General features: G+C 48.0%; 2 protein-coding genes across 4 annotated transcripts in view; one reads left to right on the top strand and one right to left on the bottom strand.

Moving 5' to 3' along the window:
• Positions 1-760: 760 nt before the first annotated feature.
• On the bottom strand, positions 761-8,837 carry TP53I3 (tumor protein p53 inducible protein 3). Of its 2 annotated transcripts, XM_055253745.2 has the most exons (6): positions 8,524-8,836; positions 8,007-8,149; positions 6,703-6,970; positions 4,177-4,389; positions 2,776-2,972; positions 761-1,088 (listed from the first exon to the last, which is right to left on the bottom strand). In XM_055253745.2, exons 2-6 carry the CDS (start codon positions 8,142-8,144, stop codon positions 906-908), a joined length of 999 nt encoding a protein of 332 aa, XP_055109720.1. In that variant the 5' UTR covers positions 8,145-8,149; positions 8,524-8,836; the 3' UTR covers positions 761-905. The 2 variants fall into 2 exon arrangements, with proteins under 2 accessions (XP_055109720.1, XP_063480023.1); XM_063623953.1 differs by having other exon boundaries at positions 8,007-8,837.
• The window catches only part of LOC129468325 (protein FAM228B), a 127,519-nt gene continuing 111,403 nt past the window's right edge, over positions 4,230-20,345 (top strand). For both annotated transcript variants that reach the window (XM_055253743.2, XM_055253744.2), the window contains exons 1-2: positions 4,230-4,313; positions 19,430-19,518. The gene's annotated coding sequence lies outside the window, so the exon portion shown is untranslated. The remainder of the gene's footprint in view (positions 4,314-19,429; positions 19,519-20,345) is intronic.

Genomic DNA, 20,345 nt, shown 5'->3' with positions numbered 1-20,345 from the left:
GGGCCCAGATGTGTAGCGGGAGGTGGTGGGGCCTGAGGAGGGCGGTGAGAAGTGGGGTGGGGCCCAGGTGAGTAGCGGGCGGAGGCGGGGCCTGAGGAGGGCTGTGAGCTGGGGCGGGACCCAGGTGAGTAGCGGAAGGGACCGGGACCCGAGGAGGGTGGTAGAGGTGCGGCGGGGCCCAGATGTGTCGCGGGAGGTGGTGGGGCCTGAGGAGGGCGGCGAGAGGTGGGGTGGGGCCCAGGCGAGTAGCGGGTGGAGGCGGGGCCTGAGGAGGACTGTGAGCTGGGGCGGGACCCAGGTGAGTAGCGGAAGACACCGGGGCCTGAGGAGGGTGGTGGAGGTGCGGCGGGGCCGAGAAGTGTAGCGGGAGGTGGTTGGGGCTGAGGAGAGTGGTGGAGGTGGGGCGGGGCTCAGATGTGTAGCGGGAGGTGGTGGGGCCTGAGGAGGGCGGCGAGAGGTGGGGTGGGGCCCAGGTGAGTAGCGGGCAGGGCCGGGCCTGCTGTGGTGCCCACTGGATGCGGGGCGCGCGGACAGGTGCGGGAGGTGGTGGGCTTGGGCCTCTAGCTGCGCGCAAGGCGGAGTCTGCGGGGTTCTGGCGGCTTGTGTCACGGCTGACGCTGTAACTATACCCAGAATCTCAGTCCCTGGAGGGGCCCTCCGGTTGAGCCTCAGCTGATCGGGCCTCTGTAATCCCCGCTGCGACGCCCGTCCCGACTCCCACCTCAACCCCGCCGCAGCGGCCCCAGTCCGTGTGCCACCCTTCCAGTTCACTCTTTATTTCCTTATATCAGCTTTAAACGGCTCTGGAGGAAGCACCGGGTTTCTTGCCTGTCTATTGTGAATCTTCTCCAGGTTTGCTCTGGAAAGGCCTGGGGTGGCCGCGTCCTGTCCTGCCCCATCCTCCTTCACTGGGGCAGTTCCAGGACGATCTTGCCTAGGTTCTTGTTGGCCTCCATGTACTTATGGGCCTCCTGGATTTCGGCCACTGGGTAGATTCTGTCCAGAACCGGCAGCAGACGTTGGGGGCCCTCCGTGGAGAAGTGAGGCAGAATTTGCTCCGTGAAAGCATTCACCAGCATTTGCTTGTACTAAGACAGGGGAAAGGAGATCATCAGCCTGGGGAGAGAGCCTCACCCCGCCCTCCTCATCCTCCTCAGCCTTCTTGCTCTCTCTGAAACCACATATCTGAAAAGCACACAGGGACACTTAACCCCTCACTTCCTAGGATGTGTGTGAAATACCCTTGAAGGAGTCATGTGCCATCTCAGAATATGTCTGATAGGTATATTGTTTATTTTGAGGTGAAAGCATTGGAGAAATTGTAGTTTCAGAAAAGGCTAGCTGACCTGTATCTTCTTGCATGTAGCAAGTCATAAAGATTCCTCTGGGAGGGGTACCCTCCCCATACTAGGGCAAAAAGCCCTTATCACCAGAGACTGGAAACGGGGCTGCAATGGAACTGAATAAATACACTTAAGGAAGTAACCCTTATCTTCCACTAGTTTTACACCCCCCCACCCCTATATATCTCCTAGTGACTTCCCTAGAAATTTACTATCCCTAGCCAGATTTTGTCTTATTTCTTCTCAAATTTATTGTTCCTTGTCTAAAAATTACAAAAGCATCTTAACTTTGGCCAAATCACTTGAGCCTGGGAGTTTGAGATCAGCCTGGGCAACATGGTGAAACCCTGTCTCTACAAAAAATGCAAGCCAGGCATGGTGGTATGCCTTTAGTCTTAGCTACACAGGAGGCTGATTGTGCCATTGCACTCCAGCCTGGGTGACAGAGTAAGACCCTGTCTCCATAAAAAAAAAAAAAAAAAAAAAGTACATGCTTTTCTCCTGTCAATCTGCTGGTATCAACTTGGTTTCTAGAGCCAGCCAAAGAGACCACATAGGAGCTAAAGGGGGGTTACAGGTTATCTCTGGCTCCCTTGTACCTCCAAATGTGTAACTTCTATTCTGTACCAGATAAAGACTGAAGCCTGAAGTAAAATGTTAGTGTCACTGACAGCCTAAGAATTGTTTTTAAATAAAGTGTCTTTACCCAGGAGGCAGCCACAGATAGGACTCATATAGGCTTAGTGCAAAAGGGATGCTTAAGCTCTCCTGTCCCTCAGCCGGTGCAAAACCCTATGGTGGAAACATTCCCAAAGCTGGTACCGGCTAGACTGCCAGATGGAATATTTCAGGAGCATATAATCTTTTTTTTTTTTTTTTTTGAGATGGGGTTTTGCTATGTTGCCCAGGCTGGGGTACAGTGGCTATGCACAGGTGCAATCATAGTTCACTGCAGCCTTGAAACTCCTGGACTCAAGCAATCCTCCACCTCAGCCTTCCAAGTAGATGGGACTACAAGCCAGTGCCACTGTGCCTGGCATGGAACCTATAATCTGTTTAAGGCCAAGGCTTACTTATTTTTTGCTCACCTAAGAGTCTTTCTTAGCACACTGAGATGAATTCTGCCTTTGAAAACAAAGTCTTGGAACTACCCAAAATACTTCCTAATATGGTCAGTGCTTTGTTCATTCTGTTAGAATGTTCAGATAATGTGTGAAGTATCAGCTACACTTCTTTTCATGATACTGAAGCCTCTACGACCAATCTGAATCAGTTCTCTGAAATCGGGTTCCCTCTTTATCTTCAGAGGGGGAGATTTCTTCATGGAAACTAACCTCCCTAACCTAAGGTAGAGCTTCCTTTTTCAGGGTAATGTAAATGAATCACACTTTTCTGGGTTAAATCACATGTTTTCTTTTCATTCGTCACTCACCTTATTGTCCCTAGATCTCAGCAAACTGGTGATCAGACTTCCTCGCTTAAAAAGTAGCTTTGAAAACAGGGGCCCATTGATGTCACCTCCTCCCATCAGACCATAGAGAACCCAGCGACCATCAAGAGCCAGGCAGTTGACATTCTTCTCCCAGTAGGATCCGCCTATGCAGTCTAGAATAAGATTAACTCCAGCACCTTCCATAGGAAACAGATTTGTGATGCTAGTCAGATATAGAAAGCTTGGTGCAAAATAAGATACCATGGTATATTCGTGGATTATGGATATAAATAAATACAGATGCAAGTGGTAAATCTATAGGTTGGAATTAGAAACACTGCTTGAAGAACTGTTGTAAATGGAGTTTAGATAGCGGAACTCTATCATAGCATGTGTGAAGTTCACCCTTTATGATGCGTCGCTACAGCAAGAGGGAAATGGGGCACCATGACCTAGAGTCTCCTCTCATGCCAAAATAAGTACAGTCCCACTGACACCCAGGCACGATTGAGAACAGAATACAGGAGGCCCAATCTAGGCTAGTTGTTCACATAGAAGTTAGGAAGTGTCCGCACTGGGTTATTGGAATTATAGGCTTTCTAGCTTTGATTTCATCTCTCCTTTTCTACTCATGAAAAACGGAGGCCAGGCATGGTGGCTCATGCCTGCAATCCCAGTACTTTGGGAGGCTGAGGCAGGCGGATCACCTGAGTTCAGGAGTTCGAGACCAGCCTGGCCAACATAGTGAAACCCCGTCTCTACTAAAAATATAAAAATTAGCTGGGCGTTGTGGCGCGCCTGTGATCTCAGCTACTCAGGAGGCTAAGGCTGGAGAATCGCTTGAACCTGGGAGGCAGAGGTTACAGTGAGCTGAGATCAAGCCACTGCACTCCATCCTCAGTGACAGAGCGAGACTCCATCTCAAAAAAAAAAAAAAAGAAGAAAAAAGGAAAGAAAAATGGAAAACGATGAGCCAAAAATAGACACGTCTGGCTTTGGAATACAGAGGTGTGCACATCTACTCACTCATTTAGGGTGCTACCACCCAACCCTACCATGGCTGGCTCCAAACTGGTCTCTGCCTCCAAGCCTCCTGTTAACTAAGTGTGGAATGGCTGGTTGGGAAGAAAAGGTGCTGGATAATTCCAGACCAAGTCTGCATGGTCTAAAGTGTGGATGAATCTTATCTCTTGCAAGAATGTACATGGAAACCATCTTAGATCTAAATATGACTGTCTGTCTCCAGTGGTCAAATACCATAGTACTAGAATTTGGCTAGGGCAGCTGTTGTGCACTTAGCAGAGGTAAGACTGATACACAGCACTGGCAACTTTGAGACTGGTGGGGCTTTTATTTAATCATCTCTTAAATTCCTGCTGAACTGTAAAAGCAGTTGTTTACCTTTGGTGAATTTCAGCGTTGCTTCAGAGAAATCCTCTTCTTTGTAATTGAATCCAGCAGCTGCTCCAAGCTTTTCTGCCATTTGAAGCTTCTGCTGGGAGCCAGCTGTGACCAGAGGAATAGCTCCAGCCATCCGGGTGAGTTGGATAGCAGCTGTGCCCACACCACTCAATCCTGCATGGATTAGCACATAGTCTCCAGCCTGAACATTTCCTGTGACAGAAAGTACAGGGTTCTCTTTACTTTGCAATTGCTACACATTCCCCACACAGGCATATTCTATCAAGATCACCTGGCCGTTGCACTAAATGCCAAATCAATCTTTTGCTTTTCCTTTTTTATTTGGTGGGGTGGGTGTGGGCTGGTGGAGGTGGGACGCTGTGACTCAAATACAAACCATCTTGTTCTTTGGAGAAAGAAAAAGAGCATATTGACAGATCTTTTCTGTCTTATTGCCTCTGGCTAAAATGGAAAACAGCCTTTTGAAACAGGGCTATAAGCAGCCACATCCGTAATCTCTATTTCACCTATAACACCAAAATGCACATCTCTGACCTACACCTGAATAAGTAAGAACAACTACCATTCCCATGGTCACCACCGAAAGCCCGTCCTTCTAGAGTCTGAAACTGGCCTCCAGCTGGTCTTCTTGATCCAGGCAACACACAGCCACCAGGCTCCTCTTCCTAAGATGGCACTTGCATTATGTTACTTCCTCCTCAAAATGTAAAGTGCTTCTCCATTAGCTTTTGCATTGAATCCAGACAGCTTGATATTCAAGGACACCATGATCTGGCCCCAGCCTCATTTTTCACAAATCACAATCGTCATCCTTTACTACTGAGTGCAGTGGCTGGTCTCACCTTGATACTCTTTCTTTTTTTGACAGAGTCTCGCTCTGTCACCCAGGCTGGAGTGCAGTGGCGCAATCTTGGCTTACTGCAAGCTCTGCCCCTCCCCCGGGTTCATGCCATTCTCCTGCCTCAGCCTCCCGAGTAGCTGGGACTAGAGGCACCCACCACCACGCCCGGCGAATTTTTTGTATTTTTAGTAGAGATGAAGTTTCACCGTGTTAGCCAGGATGGTCTCGATCTCCTGACCTCATGATCCGCCCGCCTCAGCCTCCCAAAGTGCTGGGATTACAGGCATGAGCCACCATGCCCAGCCTACTCTTTCTTTTTCTTTGAGACAGAGTCTCACTCTACCGCCCAGGCTGGAGTGCAGTGGCATGATCATGGCTCACTGCAGCCTTGACCTTCCTGGGCTCAGGTGATCCTCCCAACTCAGCCTCCTGAGTAACTGAGACAACAGGCGTGCACCGTCATGCCTGGTTAATTTTTGTATTTTTTGTAGAAACAGGGTTTTGCCATGTTGCCTAGGTTGGTCTTAAACTCCTGGGCTCAAGTGATCTGTCTTCCAAAGTGCTACGATTATAGGTGTGAGCCACCTTGCCTGGCTGATACTCTTTTTTTTTTTTTTTTTTTTTTGAGACAGAGTCTTGCTCTGTCACCCAGGCTGGAGTGCAGTGGCGCAATCTCGGCTCACGGCAAGCTCTGCCTCCCGGGTTCACGCCATTCTCCTGCCTCAGCCTCTCTGAGTAGCTGGGACTACAGGCGCCTGCCACCACACCCGGCTAATTTTTTGTGTTTTTAGTAGAGACGGGGTTTCACCGTGGTCTCGATCGCCTGACCTCGTGATCCGCCCGCCTCGGCCTCCCAAAGTGCTGGGATTACAAGCGTGAGCCACCGCGCCCGGCCTAGCTGATACTCTTTCTTAGGCCACCTTGGCATGCCTTATGTCCTTCACAAGTTTACCCACCCTTCAAAGCCTTCCAAAAAGCCTTCTGATTACCCTTGTCCACACCATCTTTACCCATCTTCAGCTTCTATTGTCATCTCTGTACCTGCATTAAGTCATAGACCATATGACTGCCTGTCTCCAGTGGTCAAATACCATAGTACTAGAATTTGGCCAGGGCAGCTGTTGTGCACTTAGCAGAGGTAAGACTGATACGCAGCACTGGCAACTTTGAGACTGGTGGGTCTCAAAGACCCACCAGACCGCATTCATCAGATGAAACTCTATGGTCATCTGATCTTATGCATATGTTGCCTTCTCAGTTACACTGCACTGTCTAAAGGCAAAGACCAAGTCTTAGATTCCCTTATGTGAGTTCTTGACTGGCCTCTGTGGTATTGAGGAGGAATAAATGAGTCAATTGGTCCCTTCTGTTACACTGGGACCCCAGAGAGAAGCTCAGCATGATTTTGAGAAGCTGGGTCTGCTGCTGGGCCTCCGGTGTTAACCTGTACATAGGCCTCCTATCTAGTGTTATCCAGACCTTCTATCTGCTAACTATGATTCTCAGCCTCAACATTACACCCTTGTAACATGGTTTGAGGACCTGACAGTACAGGTGGTACAGCAAGGCCTGGGAGTGCCCTGGAGGATTGCTGGGATTCAAGGTGGCTGATTTATGAAGGTGTTGAGCCACATTGTGTGGAGTGAGCATGGAGGCCTCCTCACCCACAAGATGTAACAGCTGGAAGGCGGTGAGCCAGGCCTCTGGGATGGCCGCAGCCTGGGGCAGGGTCAGTCCCTCTGGGATAGGCATGAGGAGCCCTTCGGGGACAGTGACATACTGAGCCTGGCCCCCACCAGGAAGCAGAGCCATGGCTGTGTCCCCGATCTTCCAGTGTCCCTGGCAGCCAGGCCCCAGCTCTACCACATGTCCAGATGCCTCAAGTCCCAAAATGTTGCTGGCTCCTGGAGGTGGGTCATACTGGCCTTGTCTCTGCAGAGAAAGAAGTGCACTAAGTGGTGAGCATGATCAGAAATCTGTATGTCACCACCCCTAGCCCCTCTTCCAATATCCCCTCTTTTTTTTTTCAAAAATAAATTTCAGGATAAAGTCAGGTTTTTGTAAGTAAGGAGAAGAAAAAGGAGAGGCCATTAGTTTTATGCAAATAAACTGGAGGTCACATGATCAGTGGATGTTATAACTGGTAGAGTCCTTAGCTATTTACCTCATCTGAACCCCTTGTTTTACAGATGGAGAAACTGAGTCCCAGACGGGAAATAATAGTAGTGGGATTAGGAACCTTGACGATGGTTCCCATGCATCAAGCGCTAGGCTCTGTGCTCACTCACCCCAGTCCTCAGAAGTTGTAGAGCAGAGGGACTTAACCAGGAGTGTGTGGCAGAACCACCTGAGGGGTATTTCAAAGTACACGTGCCTGGGCCCCCATCACGTTTCTTTTGTGCCCCAGGGGATTCTGATGCACATTTCTGAATGACCCCAACCAATGCAGCTGGCCCAGGTCAGTAAATCAGTAGCAGACAGAAGAAAATTCTGAAGAGTACTGCCCGCTGTCAGCTCTGGGATTCTCAGAATGGAAAGAATTAAGAGGTCTTTGGAGCCCCAAAGACCTCAGCTTGAATCCCAGCTCTTCTGATTGCTAGTGTCATGGCCTTGGGTGTACTGTTTAACCTCGCTGACCTTCAGTTTCCTTATCTGTAGAATAAAGATGGTGAACAGGGTAGCCTGGGGAGTAAGTGTGCCCACACCCCACAACAATGTTAGTTCCGCCCTCATCTGGAGGCCCGAGTGGCTATGGATTAGCTCGGGGTGGATTCTGCTTTCCAAGTACTCCCTCTCGTTTTGTGTGAACAAAGAGGGCGCCCTGGGTTTAGGTCTGGGAAGCCCCAGCGCAGCTGCCTGCTGGGTGTGGAGCGGTGCACGCCTTCACGTCTGGTCAATGTCCACTGAGTGCTGTTGAGAGGGAGGCTCTGGAGTCCCGCCCGCCCCTGCGCGGCTGAGCCTTGGGTACCTGCATTAAGTCCGCCCGGTTCAGGGCGCTGGCTGCCACCTTCAGGAGGACTTCACCTTCCCCCGGGCTCGGCTTGGCCACCTCCTTCACGTAGAGGTTTTCCGGTCCTCCCGGCTTGTCAAAGTGCACGGCTAACATGTTGTCTGAGGACACAGGGCAGGGCAGGGCAAGGCAGGACAGGGCAGGACAGGGCAGGACAGGGCAGGGGCCGCTGTATCATCGCGGAGCAGCCCAGTCTCAGGCTGGCACCGTGGCGCCCCCTGCCGGCCAGCGCCTCGCTGCCCTGGTCTCCCGCGGACCCGGCCTCCGCCCCGAGCTCCTGCCTGGGAAGTCCTCGGCCGCCTCCAGACCGATCCCACCCGGAACACAGATGGGAACGGCGGGAAGTGGGATGGCGGTACAGGGCTGGATGCGGCAGAGCAGGACAACGCCGAAGAGGATCAGGCAAATCCCACTCCCTCTGAGTTGGAAGCCCCCAGCCCGACCCGGGTCCCCGGCGCCCGTGTGAGTTACTTACTCCTGGCCCGGCTCCCCTCCCATGCACCAGGCGGCGCCGAGCGGTTCTGTCTCCTGCGGGTCCCGGTGGCAAAGCCGGAGCCCCAGAGCCCCAGGACTGCCTCTGCCTCCACCGGAATGGACGGCTGGACTTGGAGTAGCCGGAGGGGTGGGGCTAAGCAGAACCACCCTCCCTCTCTTTCATTTCCTCCTTCCCCCTTTAAAACGCAAAGTTAGAAGCAAGCAAATCAGATTTTCTTGTCCTTTTAGCCTCGGAAAAGAGTCTTTCTCTCAGCTTGACAGAAAGTACGATTCTAGCTCTCACTGCAAGGAGAGGAAACTTCCTCTCTTGGGAAGAGACCCAACCTCTTGGCGGGCGGATTGGTTCATTTTCCAGGCATGGCCACGCTTTTGGCACGTTTATGTAACAGGCTGGCATCCCGCCCATCTTGAGCATGGGTAGGCAAGCTGGGTGCTGCTAAGAGAAGAGAAAGGAGCTGTTGGGAGTGGGGGTGGGGAAGAAAGGCAAAACGCAGTCCTGGGATCCTTATCACGCCCCTCCTCCTGATAGTCCTGGGAGAGAGGTTCAGCCCCAGGAGAAGGATGCTGGCGATTTTGACTGGGTAAAAGCTGTATCCGTAAGCAACATGAAGGTTTCTCAACTTCGGCGCTATTGACATTTTGGACTTCGTTGTTGTAGGAGATCGTCCTGTGCATTGCAGGATGTTTAGCAGCATCCCTGGCCTCCTCCCACTACATATCCATAGCACTCCTTGTAAATTCCTGTTTTAGTAAGAACCTCCCATCCTTGACATCTGATCACCCTCAATATGTCATCCTCCACCATCCCCCAAGTGATATCCGACCACACTGGCCTGTCTTCAGTAAGAATCCTGTTAGGTCAGTTTAGATAGAATCCCCCTTACCCCCGATGCCTCTTACTAATTTTCCATCCACTGACCCCCCACACTGCTCCTTGGCTATACATTCCCACTTGTCCATGATGCATTCAGAGTTGATCCCAACCTGTCTCCTCCACTGCAAGAACTCATTGCAGTGGTCCCTAAACCTGTAGTGATGGTGCTAAATAAAGTCTTCCTTAATGTGCTTTAACAAGTATCATTGAATAATTACTTCTTTAACACAACAGAGCAAAAGCCTATAGAGATGGAAATAATAAAATGATGGGACTTAAGGAAAAATTCAGGAGACCCTGCTATGAGAATAATAGGAAGTTTAGGTCGGGCGTGGTGGCTCACGCCTGTAATCCCAGCACTTTGGGAGGCCGAGGCGGGCGGATCACGAGGTCAGGAGATTGAGACCATCCTGGCTAACACGGTGAAACCCCGTCTCTACTAAAAATACAAAAAATTAGCCGAGCATGGTGGCGGGCGCCTGTAGTCACAGCTACTCCGGAGGCTGAGGCAGGAGAATGGCGTGAACCCAGGAGGCAGAGCTTGCAGTGAGCCAAGATCGCACCACTGCACTCCAGCCTGGACGACAGAGTGAGACTCCGTCTCAAAAAAAAAAAAGGGAATTTTAGAAGGAGGAAGAGGAATGGATGAAGAAGATTCAATAGTTAACCAAATAAAAGAGTACAGTTTTCCTAAATTCTACCAGATTATACGGATTGAAAACATTCACTAAAGGATGGATTCATAAGAACAAAAATGCATGCCTATATTTTATAAAATTTCAGGTTCTAACAAGTGTGGAAAGAATAAGTTACTCACAATTGGTTAAAAAACAAAAATGGCTTCCCTCCCTCCCTCCCTCCTTCCTTCCTTCCCCACCCCCTCTTTCTCTCTCTCTCTTTTTTGTAGTGTAGGGGTCTCATTATGTTGCCCAGGCTGGTCTCAAACTCCTGGGCTCAAGCAATCCTCCTGCCTCAGCCTCACAAAGTGCTAGGATTACAAGTATGAGCCACTGTGCCCACCAAGTTTCTATCTGCAATCTGGAAGCTAGAAGAGAGTAGACTAGCCTCTATTGACTAGAAGAAAAGCACTGTAACTCAATATACCCCATTAAGATATAATTCACTTGTTAGGGCAAAAAACATGTCTGAGGATGTATAAGGATTCAGAGACACATCATCCAGATACGCATCTGTCCAAAACTGAGGAAAGGTTTGAACCAAATAATAAATATCCTAGAACAGAGGCAGATGGAAAGGAAATAGTTGTAAACAACAAACTTTGCAAAAATCTACACTAAAACTGATTGGATTAAGAAAATGGAATGGATTAAGATAGATGGGGAATGTGTAATGTAAGTGCTAAATAAGAACTTTTAAGATGCAAGGAGTTACTTTAAAAAAAAAATCTAATAATACCAACCACTAAATATACTAAAGTATCCCAGCAAAACTAGTAGTTGAAAGTGCCTAAGATTTTATCTTGGTGAGCCCTTGGTTGATGTAATCTTGCAGTGTGTAATAAATATATATTTTTGGTCTTTGTCCTGGGTTCCTGCAATAGCACTCCTAAAACCTTTGTTATTTGCTGAATAAGCATCTCTTTCTTTCTTTTTAATTTTCTTTTGTTTTTAACTAGATATACGGTCTTGCTACATTGCCCAGGCTGGTCATGAACTCCTGGACTCAAGCAATTCTCCCACCTTAGCCTAAAGAACTGGAATTGTAGGCATGAGCCACTCTGCCTGGCCAATAAGCATCTTTTATTATATTTTGTTCTCGTACAGAGCTCCTAAAACCCTTGGAATTTCGTATGTGATAGAAGTGACTTTTTATATTAATAACAAACCCTTATAAGCACACTGGAGTTTATGCTAATAAAGTGACTTAGGGTGGGGGCCCTAGATAGCTTCAGGATGAGCTGGTCACCAGAAAGACCCTGGGAAGGGGAAGCAGGGACTGGAGATTTCACACTATAAGAACTCTTTTTTGTTGTTGTTGTTGTTGAGACTGAGTCTCACTCTGTTGCCCAGGCTGGAGTGCAGTGGCCTGATCTCAGTTCACTGCAACCTCCACCTCCTAGGTTCAAGTGATTCTCCTGCCTCAGCCTCCCGAGTAGCTGGGACTACAGGTGTGAGCCACCACACCAGGGTAATTTTTTTTTCTTTTTTTTTTTTTGAGACAGAGTCTCACTCCGTCACCCAGGCTGGAGTCCAATGGCATGATCTCGGCTCACTGCAAGCCTCCCAAGTAGCTGGGACTATAGACGCACGCTGCCACGCCCAGCTAATTTTTTGTATTTTAATAGAGATGGGGTTTCACCAGCCCAGGGTTTCGCAACAGCCCAGGCTGGTCGCAAACTCCCTAGCTGAGGCAATCCACCTGCCTCGGCCTTCCAAAGTGTTGGGATTACAGGTGTGAGCCACTAGGTCCAGCCAATTTTTGTGGTTTTAGTAGAAATGGGATTTCTCCATGTTGGCCAGGCTGGTCTCGAACTCCTTACCTCAGGTTATCCATTTGCCTCAGCCTCCAAAAGTGCTGGGATTAGAGGTGTGAGCCACCACGCCTGGCCCTAAAACTCTTGAACAAAGAAATGTGGTGAGCTTCCCAGCTGGTGAACACATCCACCATGGGGAGGTGGTGTGGTGTACCCCAGCTCCATGGGTTCAGAAGCTCCTGCACTTGGGATCCTTCTGGACCTCATTCTACATACCCCTTCACCTGGCTGTTCATCCCTTTATTTTATATATCTCTATCTCTATCTCTCTCTCTATCTCTATCTCTATCTCTCTCTCTATCTCTATCTATCTTTTTTTGAGGCAGAGTCTGGCTCTGTTGCCTAGGCTGGAATGCAGTGGGGTGATCTCGGCTCACTGCAATGTCTGTCCTCCGGGTTTACGTGATTCTCCTGCCTCAGCCTCCCAAGTAGCTGGGATTACAGGCATGCGCCACCAAGCCTGGCTAATTTTTGCATTTTTAGTAGAGACAGGGTTTCACCATGTTGTCCAGGCTGGTCTTGAACTTTTGGGCTCAAGTGATCCACCCGCTTCGGCCTCCCAAGGTGTTGCCATTACAGGCGTGAGCCACCACGCCCGGCCTATAACATTCTTTATAATAAACTAGCAAATGTAAGTGTTTCCTTGAGTTTTGTGAACCATTCTAGCAAATTATCAAATCCAAGGAGGGAGTCATGAGAATCCCTGATTTATACAGCCAGTTGGTCAGAAGTGTAGGAGGCTTGGATTTGCAGTTGGCATCTTTAATGGGGGCAACCTTTCGGGACTGAGCCCTTAATCTATGGGATCTGACACTACAGGTGGAGAGTGTCAGAACTGAATTGTGGAACACCCAGCCTGTGTCAGAGAATTGATTGATGTGGGAATAAAACCTGCATATCTAGTGTCAGAAACGAAGTGTTCTGTGTGAGTGTAGAAACAGTGTGGTTTCCCAGATATGGGGAAATAGATTATATTTAGTAGAAATGCATCCAATTATGAAAGTTGGGAAATGGGCTGGGTGCTGTGGCTCATACCTATAATCCCAGCACTTTGGGAGGCTGAGAGGGGTGGATCACTTGAGGTCAGGAGTTCAAGGCCAGCCTGGCCAACATGATGAAACCCCATCTCTACTAAAAATGCAAAAATTAGCTGAGTGTGGTGGTGGGTGCCTGTAGTCCCAGCTTGTTCTTTATAAAAACCAGTAACATGAATGAAATGTATTATGAGTTACAGCTGGGAAACAAGAAATAGCCAAGGTCTGAAAGACTGAGAATGAGAAAGGAGATACAACCACAGATATAGGAGTGATTAAAAGAAGAATAAATTAAATTACGTGAAACTCTACAGCAACAAGTAGTAAAATCTAGAAAACATGGAAGATTTTTTAGCAAAATTATTCCATTCTACCCAATGGGTGGAGTATTTTCGCCTCATTCTGTTGATGTTGGGTTTGGCCCTGTCTCACTTTGGTCAATGATGAGTGAGGAAGGCATGGTCAGTTTCCATCAGTTCCCTTACCTTCCTGCCACCCACAGGTAGCCTCTATTTCAGCTTGTCCCTGAGTGAGAAACACTCAGGGTAGCCCTGAATCCAACCTATTGTCTTGGGACCAGCCTAGCACAGTCACAACTGAGGAAGAAATAAACATTTGTTGTTGTAAGCTGTTAAGATTTGGGGATAGTTTATTTTTGCAGCAAAGGCTTGTTAATAAAGATAAAAATTTCTTTAAAAAATTAGCAAGGATACAAAATTAGTCAGGTGTGGTGGCGCATCCCTGTAATCTCAGCTACTCGGGAGGCTGAGGCAGGAGAATTGCTCCAGGCAGAGGTTGCGGTGAGCCTAGATTGTGCCATTGCACTCCAGCCTGGGGAACAAGAGCAAAACTCTGTCTAAAAAAAAAGAAAAGGCCGGGCGCGGTGGCTCACGCTTGTAATCCCAGCACTTTGGGAGGCCGAGGCGGGCGGATCACGAGGTCAGGAGATCGAGACCACGGTGAAACCCCGTCTCTACTAAAAATACAAAAAAATTAGCTGGGTGTGGTGGCGGGCGCCTGTAGTCCCAGCTACTCAGAGAGACTGAGGCAGGAGAATGGCGTGAACCCGGGAGGCAGAGCTTGCAGTGAGCCGAGATCGCGCCATGCACTCCAGCCTGGGTGTCAGAGCGAGACTCCGTCTCAAAAAAAAAAAAGAAAAAAAAAATGCCCAGCGCAGTGGTTCACGCCTGTAATCCCAGCACTTTGGGAGGCTGAGGTGGCGGATCACGAGGTCAGGAGATGGAGACCATCCTGGCTAACACGGTGAAACCCCATCTCTACTAAAAATACAAAAAATTAGCCAGCAGTGGTGGCTGGGGCCTGTAGTCCCAGCTACTCGGGAGGTTGAAGCAGGACAATGGCATGGACCCGGGAGGCGGGGCTTGCAGTGAGCCGAGATTGCGCCACTGCACTCCAGCCTGGGCTACAGAGTGAGACTCCGTCTCAAAAACAAACAAACAAATAAACAAACAAAAAATTAGCAAGGACCAGCATGGTGGCTCAACCCTGTAATCCCAGCACTTTGAGAGGCCAAGGGGGGAGCAGAACAGTTGAGGTCAGGAGTTCAAGACCAGCCTGGCCAACATGGTGAAACCCCATCTCTACTAAAAATACAAAAATTAGCCGGGCGTGGTGGTGCACACCTATAGTCCCAGGTACCTGCGAGGCTGAGGCAGGAGGAAGTTGCAGTGAGCTGTGATTGCACCACTGCACTCCAGCCTTGGTGACAGAGAGACTCTCATCTCAAAAAAAAAAAAAAATTAGGAAATGGAGTTCAGCAACTTATATTCCCTATGACTATACAAAATCAATATTGGGAAGTCTATCAATACAACCCCAAAACATCAACAAATTAAAGGAGAAAACACCATATGAGCCAATCAATAGAGGCCAAAAAGGCAATGATTAAACCTGGAAGCCATTCATTATAAAACCTCCAAGCAAAATAAAGATAAAAGGAAAGTATTTATAGTAGACTTTTCTTAAAAGACAAGGTCTCATTCTGTTGCCCATGCTGGAGTGCAGTGTTGTGATCACAGCTCACTGCAGCCTTGATATGGGCTCAATTGAACCTCCCATCTCAGCCTCCCCACTTGCTAGGACTACAGGCTTGAGCCACCACACCCAGATAGTTTTTGTTTGTTTGTTTGTTGTTTGTTTTGTAGATACGAGGTTATGCCATGTTGCCCAGGCTGACATTATTATTTAACATTACTTTGGAAGTTTTAGTCAATACAATAAGATAAAAAACGAGGTAATTGATATAAATACTGGAAAAGTGATAAAACAGTCTCCTTTTGTTGTTGATATGATTGTAGACTTAGAAAACACAAGAGATGCACTGGGTGCCATGGCTCACGCCTATAATCCCAGCACTTTGGGAGGCCGAGGCGGGCGGATCACGAGGTCCGGGGATTGAGACCATCCTGGCTAACAGGGTGAAACCCCGTCTCTACTAAAAATACAAAAAATTAGCCGGGCGTGGTGGCGGGGGCCGGTAGTTCCAGCTACTTGGGAGGCTGAGGCAGGAGAATGGCGTGAACCTGGGAGGCGGAGCTTGCAGTAAGCTGAGATCGCGCCACTGCACTCCAGCCTGGGCGACAGATTAGACTCCATCTCAAAACAAAAACAAAAACAAAAAACAAACAAACACAAAAAGCCACAAGAGATGCTAATTTTAAAAATGAAGCAAACATTTTTGAGATAATGAGATAATTTGTAAAGCTGTCCAGATGCAAGCTACATACACCAGAATCAATAGCTTTATTCTACTTCAGCTAAGCAACTAGAAATATTAATAAAAATGGGGAAAATAACCCTTTTACCATAGCAGTACAAGCTGTAAAAGCATAAGGAATGTGTTTAACAAGGAAGATACAAAAATTATCTAATGAAGACTGTAAAACTATATCAAAGAACAGAAATAAGATCTGAACAAATGAAACAGTACCATGTTTTTAGATGAGAATACAGTACCCAAAATGTCAGTTTTACCAAATTAGTATACAAATTCATTATAAATTTGGTTATAATGCCAACAGTATATTTTTAGATTGGATAAAATTGTGTTAGGGTGTATGTGGAAGAACAAATCCCCCCAAATGGCCAATAAATATATGAAAAAGAGTAGTAGGATTGGGAGTGTTGGCTCACATCTGTAATCCCAGCACTTTGGGAGGCCGAGGTGGGAAGATCACTTGAACTCAGGAGTTCACGACCAGCCTGGGCAACATAGCAAAACCCCATCCCTACAAAAAATTAGCCAGGCATGGTGGCATGTGCCTGTAGTTCCAGCTACTTGGGAGGCTGGGAGATGGGAAGATCACATGGGCCTGGCAGGCAGAGTTTGCATTGATCATACCACTGCACTCCAGCCTGGGTGACAGAGTAAGACTCTGTCTCAAAAAAAAAAAAAAAAAAATAGTAGGAAAGACTTATATTACCAGATGTCAGAAAATAAATTGGCCAAGCATGGTGGCTCATGCCTGTAATCTCACCACTTTGGGAGGCCAAGGTGTGTGGATTATTTGAGTCAGAAGTTCTAGACCAGCCTGGCCAACATGGTGAAACCCCGTCTCTACTAAAAATACAAAAATTAGCTGGGCAGTGGTGGCACGTGCCTGTAATCCCAGCTATTCGGGAGGCTGGGGCAGGAGACTCGCTTGAGCCTGGGAGGCAGAGGTTGTAGTGGGCCAAGATCGTGCCCTGCACTCCAGCCTGGGTGACAGAGTGAGACTCTGTCTCCAAAAAAAAAAGAAGGAAAGAAAGAAAATAAATCATAGCGATAGTAACAATGACAGTATGAAACTTACTTCTAAGGAGTTTGTCCTGTAGAAATAAAACACACCAATTATACAGATGTATGTACAGAGATGTTTATTGCAGCATTGATCATAGTAACAAAAATTTGGAAACAAAGTAGATCCCATCACTAAGGGAATGGCTGCATAAATTGTGAATTCTATGCATCCACTTGAAAAATGAACTAGAGCTATAGCAGTTGACATCCAGGGATTTCTGTGAAGCGTTTGTTTAATCAGAGTAAAATTGTGGTAAAACAATGACAAAATATCCCTATATACATATACATGATTTTATGCGCGCACACACACACACACACACCATGTACAGAGGCTACCTGCCTCTGCCATCTTCCTGGCCACCCACCACCATGGCTCAGGGCTCAAGGCATTTCTCCTTACTCCAGGTGGTAGTCTGCACACATTTTTATTCTGAAATAGGCAAAAAGCATGTCCCAAAACTATGTGTCCCCTCTCACTTTTTATTTTTATTTTTATTTTATTTTACTTTAAGTTCTGGGATACATGTGTTGAAGGTGCAAGTTTGTTACATAGGTATACGTGTGCCATGGTGGTTTGCTGCACCTATCAGCCTGTCATCTAGGCTTTTAGCCCCACATGCATTAGGTATTTGTCCTAATGCTCTCCCTCCCTTTGCCCCCAGCCCCCCAACAGGCCCCGGTGTGTGATGTTCCCTTCCGTGTGTCCATGTGTTCTCATTGTTCAACTCCCACTTATGAGTGAGCACATGTGCTATTTGGTTTTCTGTTCCTGTGTTAGTTTCCTGAGGATGATAGTTTCCAGCTTCATCCATGTCCCTGCAAAGGACATGAACTCATTCTTTTTTATGGCTGCATAGTATTCCATGGTGTATATGTATCACATTTTCTTTATCCAGTCTATCATTGATGGGCATTTGGGTTGGTTCGGTGTCCTTGCTATTGCAAATAGTGCTGCAATAAACATATGTGTGCATTTTTTTTTTTTTTTTTGAGACAGAATCTTGCTGTGTCACCCAGGCTGGAGTGCAGTGGCACAATCTTGGCTCACTGCAACCTCTGCCTTCTGGGTTCAAGTGATTCTCCTGCCTTAGCCTCCCAAGTAGCTTGGACTACAGGTGCCCACCACCAAGCCTGGCTAATTTTTTTTTGTATTTTTAATAGAGACGGGTTTCACCATATTGGCCAGGCTGGTCTTGAACTCCTGACCTTGTGATCTGCCCACCTCAGACTCCCAAAGTGCTGGGATTACAGGTATGAGCCACTGCTCCTGGCTGCATGTGTCTTTATAGTAGAATGATTTATAAACCTTTGGGTATATACCCAGTAATGGGATTGCTGGATCAAATGGTATTTCTGGTTCTAGATCCCTGAGGAATTGTCACATACTTTTTTTTTTTTTTTTTTTAAAGACAGGGTCTTGCTGTGTCACACAGGCTGGAGTGCAGTGGCACCATCATAGCTTACTGCAGTGTTGACCTCTTGGATTCAAGTGATCCTCCTGCCTCAGCCTCCTGAATAACTAGGCCTTGGCCTCCTGCGTAGTCTCATGCGCCTGGGACTGCAGGCACATGCCACTACACCTGGCTACTTTTTAAAGTTTTGGTAGAGACAAGATCTTTCATGTTGCTCAGGCTGGTCTTCAACTCCTGGGCTTAAGTGATCTTCCTGCCTCTATCTACCAAAGTGCAGGGATTACAGGTGTGAGCCACTGTGCCCAGCTTCCTTTCGCATTTTTAAGTTGATATGTAAAATTATTCACCTGAAATATAAATAGTTCAAAAGATAAGGATTTCTTATTTCTTTAAATACTGACATTTTAAACTCTTACAACAGGATTTTTCCCCCTCCAAGAGACAGAGTCTTGTTCTGTTGCCCAGGCCGGAGTACAATGGTGTGATCATAACTCACTGTAACCTCAAACTCCTGAGCTCAAGGAATCCTCCCACCTCAGTCTTCCTAGTAGCTAGGACTACAGGTACATGACCCCATGCCTGGCTAATTTTTCTGTTTTTCATAGAGGCAGTCTCACTATGTTGCCTCAGCTGGTCTTGAACTCTTGGCCTCAAGGGATCCTCCTGCCTTGGCCTCTCTAAGTGCTGGGTTTACAGGCATGAGCCACTTTGCCCAGCCAACTTCAGGCTTTTTTTTTTTTTTTTTTTTTTTTTTTTTTTGAGACGGAGTCTTGCTCTGTCACCCAGGCTGAAGTGCAGTGGCACAATCTCGGCTCACTGCAAGCTCCGCCTCCCGGGTTCACGCCATTCTCCTGCCTCAGCCTCTCCGAGTAGCTGGGATTACAGGCGCCCGCCACCACGCCTGGCTAATTTTACATCAGGCTTTTAAATATATATATTGGGCCGGGTGCGGTGACTCACGCCTGTAATCCTGGCACTTTAGGAGGCCGAGGTGTGCAGATCACTTGAGTTCAGGAGTTGGAGACCAGCCCGGCCAACATGGTGAAACCCCATCTCTACTAAAAATACCAAAAAAATTAGCCTGGCATGGTGGCACCCACTCGTAGTCCCAGCTACTCCCGAGGGTGAGGCAGGAGAATCACTTGAACCTGGGAGGCAGAGGTTGCAGTGAGCCAAGATTGCACCACTGCACTCCAGCCTTATATTAGAGCAATTTGATATTTATTAATATAATCATCCACTAAGAAAGACCCAAACTCTTCTTTAACAGTTAAAAGTTTTACAACTGGAACAACTCCGGTCTGCAGCTCCCAGCATGATCGATGCAGAAGACAGGTGATTTCTGCATTTCCGACTGAGGTACCTGATTCACTGGGACTGGTTGGGTGCAGCCTACGGAGGGTGAGCTGAAGCAGGGCAGGGCGTCACCTCACCCTAGAAGTGCAAGGGGTCGGGGGATTTCCCTTTCCTAGCCAAGGGAAGCCGTGACAGACTACCTGGAAAAATGGGACACTCCTGCCCAAATACTGCACTTTTCCCAAGGTCTTAGCAACCGGCAGACAAGGAGATTCTCTCCCATGCCTGGCTTGGTGGGTCCCACACCCACAGAGCCTTGCTCACTGCTAGTGCAGCAGTCTGAGATCAAACTGCGAGGTGGCAGCCTGGCTGGGGGAGGGGTGTCCGCTGTTGCTGAGGCTTGAGTAGGCAAACAAAGCAGCTGGGAAGTTCGAACTGGGCAGAGCCCACTGCAGCTCAGTAAGGCCTACTGCCTCTAGACTCCACCTCTGTGGCCAGGGCATAGCTGAACAAAAGGCAGCAGACAACTTTTGCAGACTTACAGGTCCCTGTCTGACAGCTCTGAAGAGAGCATTGGTTCTCCCAGCATGGTGTTTGAGCTCTGAGAACAGACAGACTGCCTCCTCAAGTAGGTCCCTGACGCCCATGTAGCCTAACTAGGAGACACCTCCCAGGAGGGGCCGACAGACACCTCATATAGGCACCTGCCTCTCTGGGACGAAGCTTCCAGAGGAAGGATCAGGCAGTAGTATTTGCTGTTCCGCAATATTTGCTGTTCTGCAGCCTCCACTGGTGATACCCAGGAAAACAGGGTCTGGGGTGGACCTCCAGCAAACTCCAACAGACCTGCAGCTGAGGGACCTGACTGTTAGAAGGAAAACTTAAAAACA

Source organism: Symphalangus syndactylus, chromosome 18, assembly GCF_028878055.3.
Source record: "Symphalangus syndactylus isolate Jambi chromosome 18, NHGRI_mSymSyn1-v2.1_pri, whole genome shotgun sequence".
NCBI classification, from domain to species: Eukaryota; Metazoa; Chordata; class Mammalia; order Primates; family Hylobatidae; genus Symphalangus; species Symphalangus syndactylus.
The sequence above is the reverse complement of the archived record's forward strand: the minus strand, read 5'-3'. Positions and strand labels throughout refer to the sequence as shown.

Excerpts from the sequence above, each read along its gene's own strand:
- TP53I3 (XM_063623953.1), bottom strand. The coding sequence starts at position 8,144 with ATGTTAGCCGTGCACTTTGACAAGCCGGGAGGACCGGAAAACCTCTAC. Across the intron at positions 6,971-8,006 it reads ACCGGGCGGACTTAATGCAG|AGACAAGGCCAGTATGACCC; the intron begins GTACCCAAGGCT and ends CTTTCTCTGCAG. Across the intron at positions 1,089-2,775 it reads TGAGATCTAGGGACAATAAG|TACAAGCAAATGCTGGTGAA; the intron begins GTGAGTGACGAA and ends CCCCTGTCTTAG.